This window comes from Medicago truncatula, chromosome 7 (assembly GCF_003473485.1).
Source record: "Medicago truncatula cultivar Jemalong A17 chromosome 7, MtrunA17r5.0-ANR, whole genome shotgun sequence".
Taxonomy (NCBI): domain Eukaryota; kingdom Viridiplantae; phylum Streptophyta; class Magnoliopsida; order Fabales; family Fabaceae; genus Medicago; species Medicago truncatula.
The window spans coordinates 33605371-33615100 of NC_053048.1; the positions used below are offsets into that span (position 1 = coordinate 33605371).

At 31.0% G+C, this 9730-nt stretch overlaps 1 protein-coding gene across 1 annotated transcript; it reads right to left on the reverse strand.

The window, feature by feature from the left end:
• Positions 1 to 542: 542 nt before the first annotated feature.
• Positions 543 to 2738, reverse strand: LOC11433124 (diaminopimelate epimerase, chloroplastic). The gene is given in 8 exon segments (XM_024769611.2): positions 543 to 607; positions 1054 to 1144; positions 1464 to 1724; positions 1917 to 1989; positions 2089 to 2258; positions 2340 to 2410; positions 2413 to 2485; positions 2709 to 2738. Coding segments are annotated over 8 exon segments (834 nt in total).
• Positions 2739 to 9730: the final 6992 nt, after the last annotated feature.

The window sequence follows — 9730 nt, forward strand, 5'->3', positions numbered from 1 at the left end:
GGATCTAAAGGACACACTACCAAAAACTCCAAAATCTCAGAAGTGTGGGACACTCTTGAGAGCAAACTCTTAGAGGGTGTCTGAATGCATACACAATATAAATACAATTTGAACCATTCACTTTCACTGCATGATTATGCAACATTAATCACTCAAGGTGACCATCAACAAGGTACTACTTTGTTACTCCATAGACAAGTTTCCCTCAACATGAAACAAGTCCACAATAATCATGGTATCAAATCTTTATGACATTCAATAATCATCTCAGAGTTACATGTCCGAAAAGAACTGAGTTTTTATGTCGTCTACATATGTCCTTCCAGACAAAAAAAACATGGTTTTTTTTATCCGCCTAGAAGTGCACTTCCGAAAACACGTGTGGTTTTTAAGAAATGTGGAGCCGAGTAAAGTTGCTCTCTAGTTTAGAGACAGTATTTCAAAGGGGCAAAGATCCATAATACAATAGTTCTGCGACACCTTAATACTTTCCCTAACCACGCTAACAATACCAATCAGACACAGCCCGAAAAATTGATGTTCTAACCTGCTCCATGCTCCCAAACACGCATCTTCAGGTGAGAATTAGAAAGAACTTGCACAAACTCTGCACATTAAATCACAAGACACAATAAGAGTGAGGAATTTTAACAGGATCACAGTGATGATCCGCGCACATATCAGTTAGGCCATTTGGCTCTAGTTCAAGGAATTAGAATAGTAGGGGTTGTAAATCTGGTAGACAGTATCCAGGGGGAATGAATAACACATCAAACCTAGAGGAAAAATTGATTGAAATTGTATGCTTCTGAACAAGGGAAAGACATAAGCACCCCTACCAAAGCTCTGAACATACCGTCTGACCTAGTCCCAAAAGGATTATAATTACTATCTTGACAGAATGCGCGGAAATAACATATTTCTCAGAAGATCAAAGAAGCAAAAAAATAAATTAAAAACCCTTGTAGGTGAAATGAAAATTTGAGGAAGTAGGTATATGGGATAAATATCATAATAAAGTTGATAGCCATATTGCGATCATAAAAAATTGACTAATCTGACTGTTAGTCCGTGCTGGGAACATCTCATAATGTTCAAATTTTGGGCCAATTTCTGCTAGCTTTAATTCATCAACAAGCAAATTCTGTGGCAATAAAGATCAAAACAAATATGACATGTAGCAAAAGCAGAAAAAACGCAAAGATCTAGTAAGTACGAAGATAAAACTTGACATTTGAATGTGATTTAAAATATACCAGTAAAACAATAAATAACAAAATTTCAAAGGCGGTTTCAAATGTGCGTGACAATGCATGTGTGTAGTATCATCTTATCGCTCAGTGTCTTTTCTTCCTGCTCCTACACAGCGGTTCATTCCTTTAAATAAACCCAGCGTAAATTGTATAATATGTACAAGGGAACCGTAAACTGTGAAATAGTTACTGTATGACTAGAATAATGACCTGGCTTTCTTTTCTGTTGAAGGTTATACAGTGTGGATTTCCCATGCTAACACAAGTCACATTCCAGATAACTCCATCAACATCTATCTCTGATTTAACAGCGGCATGATCCTTATTTGGAGATAATTTATCTGAATCAATTTGTATTATCATCCATCAAGCTAAAGAAGTAGAACAAATTATTTCTTCTCGACATTAAACCACTTCAGGACTTTACAACAGATAAAAAGGCACAAAGGAAACACCATGCTGATGGTGAAACTACAAAGTATGAAAATACAATGTAAGACGAAATTTCAAGAGTATCTATAATGACTGCATTACTGTTATCATCAAAATACAAAACTTTTATCAGTGAAAATTAAATGCTTCGGAAAAAACTTGCCCTAAAAACACAACACCGCAAGCAACAAGACATGAAAATTAAGATGGTAAGAGTTTATGGAAATGAACATACCTATGCCTCCCCTATAAACTCTCAAGCTGAGAAACAAATTTAGCAAAGCATCGCACTCCATTGCCACATGCATGAATGTAAGAAACAAAGCAAACTTGTCAGTTAATGAAGACCAAGAACAAATCACGATACGTACCTGAACACATACAATTTTAAGAAGAATTAATCACCTCAGGCTCACTACCATCAGAGTTGAAAATCCTCATTGTATAGTCAGTGCCATTGATACCAGGCAAGACAAATATAACTTCATCTGCACCAACACTGAAGTTACGATCACAGAGTTGCACAACTTTCTCGGAACTAATCTTTGGCTCAGAAGAGTCTCTATTATCGATCTATTCATAAGAGAAAATATCATAAAAACTTAAAAGGGAGTGTTATTTTATGGGAGGAATCAGAGAGGAATGTGGACTCACCAAAATGAAGTTGTTCCCAAGGCCATGATACTTAGAGAAATGGTGAAAGCCGGTCTCCTTTTGGTCGAGGAGGTTGTTTTAATAGGAGTTTATGTTCTAATCGAGGAAGCAACGAGGCGGGAATTACGGAACAAGAGAAGAACACAACGTTAGGTTATAAATTGTAAAACTAATCAAGATGCAAGAACTCATCCCGTACATTCTACACAACGTTATAAATTGCAAAATCAAAACTATATAAGCATTAGTTCCATGGGAGATCAAATCCAAATTCCTTGAGTATCCAAACAAGTGTAATATTAGAGTTCTTTCAACAATAATTTACTTTTTACATTGAAATTTCTATGTAATGCCAAAGATGCAAGAGACCTCATACATGTTTCCACCACCATCGGGCATGGTAGTATAAGGCTCTTGTCTTGTGCATTGCCATGGTTCTAGAAAGCTTAAACAAGTAACTGGGTTATTGTTAAATCTAGAAAACTTTTTTACACATGCATCCAATCACGTTACACGATTGTGCCAATTTGTTATGTTAGCTTGTAAAATATCTCAAAAAATATATATATGACGTGATTTGATTGAATGCATGCGCAACAATATTTACATCGTCAGTGTATACAAATTAAATATATTCAAAGCAGCAAGTTCATACATTCAAAAAGGTTGCATCAATGGTTTCTTACACATAAATAGATTGCGTTGAAAGAAAACTCACAGAGAAGAAGCAATCAACAGAGAAGGGAGATTAGTGAACTTCTGTGGTCAAGCGGTCTGGTGTGTAAATTTAATATGAAATGGCAAAATATAGATTTTGATTGGACAACTATTTAAACATAAACATGGTTTACACTGTACATGCATCTCCTTTAAACACCTGTTAACATCAGCCTTGTTATAATATGAAAAATGCTGCATGTATCGAACCCGTTGTCCCGAAAGTATCACGATAGCATAACTAGTACTGTAGTTGGGCCCATCCATCTTCATAGCTCCCGTGATTTGTGGTCGGAGAGGATTTTGATCGGTTGACTACCATTTTGCAAGCGCTTCGTGATGATTAGCAGTCCTCTTATAATATATTATTGACCAAACACACAAAGTTTCATTTTTTTTTAAGGAACACAAAGTCTCATATATAGTCAAAACTTCTAGATATGTAATCTAACTTTTTTTTTTTTTTTTTTTAATAAAGATATGTAATTTAACTATTGATATTCTGTTTTTCAAAACATTAATATACGCACATATAATATTATTGAATGATGGATGAAATAGTTTTTTAAAAAAAAAAGTTCGATTATGAATTCCCAATCCAATTATTAGAGCGTAAATAGAGTGTAAATTTGACAAAAAAAACTTTTGATATTTTTAAACCTTATTTGAAGTCTTTAAATCTTGAGGTAAAACATTTTAACGATTACTTAGGCATGATTGAGATTTTGAACCCAATTCACCTGTTCCAAATGTAAAAAAAAAAAAAAAAGTAAGAACAACAAGAATAATAAACATCTCATGATAAATCTTAGAGACAGTCCTTTCATATATTCCCATGATTTCAATAAATTTCTAATTGTTGGATGTAACAATTTTTCTTCTCTTCAGTCAAATGGGACAACAGTTGGCGGTTATGCATCAGTTAGTCCTCAATTTTCATTTCTCAAAAAAATACTTCCTTAATATTTTTTATGTATTATTTCATTCACTAATTATATTTATATAAGTTTAGCCTAATAGAAATTGACATATTCTATACACTCTAACTACTAACAAATTATGATTCATCATGATGAAAATTATCTAGACTCTTATAAGTGAACTACTTATTTGTAATATAAGTCATGCATGCACGCACTTTTACACTCGCACACGCACGCACGCTCTTTAATAGAAAAAATGTAGAACCAATTATTGGAATAATATTACAAGCAATAAATTCCTTAAAATCAAATCATTAGTATTACAAGCAAAACAAACTTTGTACTAAAAAAAGAAAAAAGCAAAACAAACTTAATGCTTGTTCTTTTTGATATATTTTATCTTAAAAAAGTTATTAGTAACACCACATCATGATTATGGTTTTTTTAAGACCATTATTTTGTTAAGGAATAAAAAGGTAAAGTTTTTATTAATAACTCTATTCCAATATACTTAATGTTGCATTTTTTTTTTTAAAATTCTATCTTTTTTATTCTTATAAATTACTATAATTAAAAAAAATATGTTACATTTTTTTAGCAAGAGAATATTTGTTTCACATGTTTTAATTAACATTTTATATTTTGTGGACATGTTTGGACAAACAATGAAATTTGACTTCATCACCAATGATTACGTCCATCACATTCATTCTATCAATAACAAACAAAGTCATATATTGTGTTGTTTATATGCGAAAATACAACACTTAGAAGACGAAAAATAATATCCCCTAGTGATAGCCCCAACATAGATGGTATCAAAATGGGGAGGGGGTTCAGTGAGAATAAATATAACAAATGTGAGTATTGAAACCGGGCATTACTATGCTCTCAAGTACTACGAATGTTCGAATTTCAAATATTTTTTGTGGTTTTGGTCATGAAATTAGTGTCGGAAGTCTTGGTAAGTATGAAAGTGAACAAGATCTTGATGACATAATTGTTACAAATTGTACCTTTAGTGGTACAAGTATTGATGTTAGAATCAAATCATGAAAGTCTCAATTGAAGTAAACTTTGGTTGCTTTTAATTTTGTATATAAAGATATTGTGGTGGATAATGTGCAATATCCCATTGTCATTGATTGATCAAGATTATTGTCCTAATTCCCTGTGCTCCAAAAAGGTTTGTACTCTTTCTTGGTTCAAATATTATACTTTTAGATTCAACTAACTCTTTTATAGATTTAAATCCTCTATATGCGTTTTGATTCATAAAATATCCATTTGATCCACGTGATCATTATGTGTATTCATTCATAAATAAAATCTTATATACATTCTATAAGTGTGAGAGACTCATATTCTCAATTATCAATTCCATTGGGAAATAGTAATACACAAACATATTCATATTTAGATTTTTTAGTTAGCTTTCAATCAATGACTATTAATGATGAAAGCGTATAAGCAAGGTTTCATATCATTTGAAAATGAAAGCTCAATTTTTCAAAAATTATATATAAGGGTTTCATATCAGTGAGAATAAATATAACAAATGTGAGTATTGAAACCGGGCATTACTATGCTCTCAAGTACTACGAATGTTCGAATTTCAAATGTTTTTTGTGGTTTTTGTCATGAAATTAGTGTCGGAAGTCTTGGTAAGTATGAAAGTGAACAAGATCTTGATGACATAATTGTTACAAATTGTACCTTTAGTGGTACAAGTATTGATGTTAGAATCAAATCATGGAAGTCTCAATTGAAGTAAACTTTGGTTGCTTTTAATTTTGTATATAAAGATATTGTGGTGGATAATGTGCAATATCCCATTGTCATTGATTGATCAAGATTATTGTCCTAATTCTCTGTGCTCCAAAAAGGTTTGTACTCTTTCTTGGTTCAAATATTATACTTTTAGATTCAACTAACTCTTTTATAGATTTAAATCCTCTATATGTGTTTTGATTCATAAAATATCCATTTGATCCACATGATCATTATGTGTATTCATTCATAAATAAAATCTTATATACATTCTATAAGTGTGAGAGACTCATATTCTCAATTATCAATTCCATTGAGAAATAGTAATACACAAACATTTTCATATTTAGATTTTTTAGTTAGCTTTCAATCAATGACTATTAATGATGAAAGCGTATAAGCAAGGTTTCATATCATTTGAAAATGAAAGCTCAATTTTTCAAAAATTATATAGAAGGGCTTGATCAAAAAAATTAAAAGCAAAACCTACACTAAGCACCAAAACCATACCACACTAAGATCCACAATTAAATTAGTTCAAATCTATAATCCAACAATTCACAATGTTTCATATCATCATTTTAATCTTAACATCCCTCATGACTCTTCCACTACCATATGCACAAGAACATAAAATCATAGCACAATACGGCTGCAAGTCAAATTGTGGAGTCATATCAATTCCTTTTCCATTTGGAATGGAAGAACCACATTGTTATGCAGGCATGTGGTTCGAAATAGAGTGTAAATTTGACAAAAAATCTTCTAATATTCCTAAACCTTATTTAAAGTCTTTAAATCTTGAGGTAAAGCATTTTAATGATTACTTGGGCATGATTGAGATTATGAACCTAGTTCACTGTTCCAAATGTAAAAAAAGAAGAAGTAAGAACAACAAGAATAATAAACATCTCACGATAAATCTTAGAGACAGTCCTTTCATATATTCCCATGATTTGAATAAATTTCTAGCTTTTGGATGTAACAATTTTTCTTCTCTTCAGTCGAATGGGACAACAGTTGGCGGTTGTGCATCAATTAGTCCTCAATTTTAATTTCTCAAAAAAATATTTCCTTAATATTTTTTAAGGAATTTTTTCATTCACTAATTATATTTATATAAGTTTAGCCTAATAGAAATTGACATATTCTATACACTCTAACAACTAACAAATTATGATTCATTGTGATGAAAATTATCTAGATTCTTCTAAGTGATTTAACCATTCGTAGTATAAGTCATGCATGCACGCACCTTTACACTTGCAAGCACACACGCTCTTTAATAGAAAAAATGTACAACCAATTATTGGAGTAATATTACAACCAATTCCTTAAAATCAAATTATTAGTATTAGAAGCAAAACAAACTTTGTACTAAAAAAGGAAAAAAGCAAAACAAACTTAATCCTTGTTCTTTTCGATATATTTTAGCTTAAAAAAGTTATTAGTAACACCACATCATGATTATGGGAATAAATATAACAAATGTGAACATTGAAATTGGTGATCATTGCATTACTATGCTCTCAGGTACTAGGAATGTTCGAATTTTAAATGTTTTTGTGGTTTTGGTCATGAAATTAATGTCGGAAGTCTAGGCAAGTATGAAAGTGAATAAGATCTTGATGACATAGTTGTTAAAAATTGCACCCTTAGTGGTACAAGTATTGATGTTAGAATCAAATCATGGGAGTCTCAGTTGAAGTAAACTTTGGTTGCTTTTAATTTTATATATAAAGATATTGTGATGGATAATGTGCAATACCCCATTGTCATTGATTGATCAAGATTATTGTCCACATTCTCTGTGCTTCAAAAAGGTTTGTACTATTTCTTGGTTCAAATATTATACTTTTAGATTCAACTCACTCTTTTATAGATTTAAATCATCCGTGTGTGTTTTGATTCATAAAATATCCAATTGATCCACGTGAACATTATATGTGTATTCATTCATAAATAACATCTTATATACATTTTATAAGTGTGAGACTCATATTCTCAATTATCAATTCCATTGGAAAATAGTAATGCACAAACATATTCATATTTAGATTTTGTAGTTAGTTTTCAATCAATGACTATTAATGATGAAAGTGTATAAACAATGACAATTAATGATGAAAGTGTATAAGCAAGGGGATCTATTTTTTTTTTTTTTTTGTAATATATGGATGTGTCTATATTTTTAATATATCAATACGGGAACCTGTTTATATATTAATTAGGGAGCTTTTTTTTTTTTTTGTTTTTTAATACATGTCTATATTTTTACTCATATACTATTACGAAGATCTATTTTATATTTTATAATTTATACATATGTATTTTTTAATTTATACACAATTGCAACTTTCTTTCACAAGAAAAAGAGCACAATGCGCTCACTTGTGCGTATACACGGGTATTCTGCTGGTATAAATAAAATCATAAGCTAAATGAAGAAGAAAGGGTAAACAATAATAATAATGGAAGAAAGTGAGTAACTTAGAAATGAATATGAAGTAGAGAAGGTGGTGGAGATATGATTTTATAGGAAATAGTATTCTTTTTATGATGAGTTCTAGCGCACACAAATCATGTTTTCTTGTCACAGAATATTAATTTTGTTTTGTATTTTTTTTGTTGAGGGATTTGTTTTGTATTTCTATATTTGAATGATGACAGTGTTTCTTATTTATTTTTTAACGCAGGAATTTGAATGTTGTTAGAGGTTATGTGGTTCTCATGCATACTTGCAAGTCTACGCATCATGTTTAAAAGTGATGTTAAAAAATGTGTCGTTAGCACTCCTGTCACCTAATCCAATCAATATTTTTTTTATGACTAGTTATCAAAGGAAATATGCGAGAACAATGTTGTTTTTGACAAATACTATGAGAAGGATGTTAAATTCTATTTCCTAAGTTAAAATTTTACCAAACACATATATTTATGCCTTGCAGGTTGTTTGGTTTATTTGAATGATTTTTCTACTACATTGAACATATTTTTTATTACATTTGAAAACCGGAAAAGTAATCATATAAAAAATCACAAAGAATTAAAAGTTCCAAGATAATGCTAATACACAATTTAGAAAGTAGTTTTTAAACGCATAACACCTGTTTTCTTAAACCTGAGAAATTAAAAGAAACTATTACATGAAGAAATGTATATCTATGCCTATTGAAAGGATTTGTAAATGGTAAAATGAATCACTTTATCATTGTTATTGTTAACAACAATTAATTGCAACATGGAAGATCGTAGCAAATTTGAAGTTGAAAGACTTGTTAAAGGTAAGGAATTATGATTTAAGATTTAAATGACTAGTGTATAGGAGATTAAGATTTGTGTCACTACGACATTATAGTTATCATTTGTTGCATTCCAACCGATGAAAATACCATGTTATAACTACGCAGATGACAATGTCAAAGAACCTATCAAGCAAGAAAGACCGATTTTTGGAGTTAACCTTCTTCTTGCAACATGTGCAAGTATGTTGTCACTACGACAGTGTGCTACTGTTCCAAAAGTGGGGGTATGGTGGCAGTGGGATGATGAGTTAAAGACATCAACAGAGTTTTCTCTGGTATTGTGGGACTGGGAACACTAAGTGGCTTATGAAATGGTTGTTTACGAATGTGATTATTTACTGACAAGTTAAGTAGAAGGAGATTTTTCACATATATGTCGATGTTATTACACAGAACACTTGTTACAACTAACGTTTGAAAAATCGGATAAGACATTGAACCAGTAGAACCGATATAGGTATCAATTCAATTTCATAAAGAAACAAAGTCGTACATAGTCTGCTGGTTATGCATTCAGTGGCTGTGTGTGTCTGCTAATTGCTAAGCGAAAGACCTAACCATAATGTTGATAGCTATATAACCACAATGATAAGAAAATTTGATATGTAGATCAAATTCATATTTTTTTTAATAAAAATTCGATAATTGTAGCCATGCAATCGAATAATCATTTACA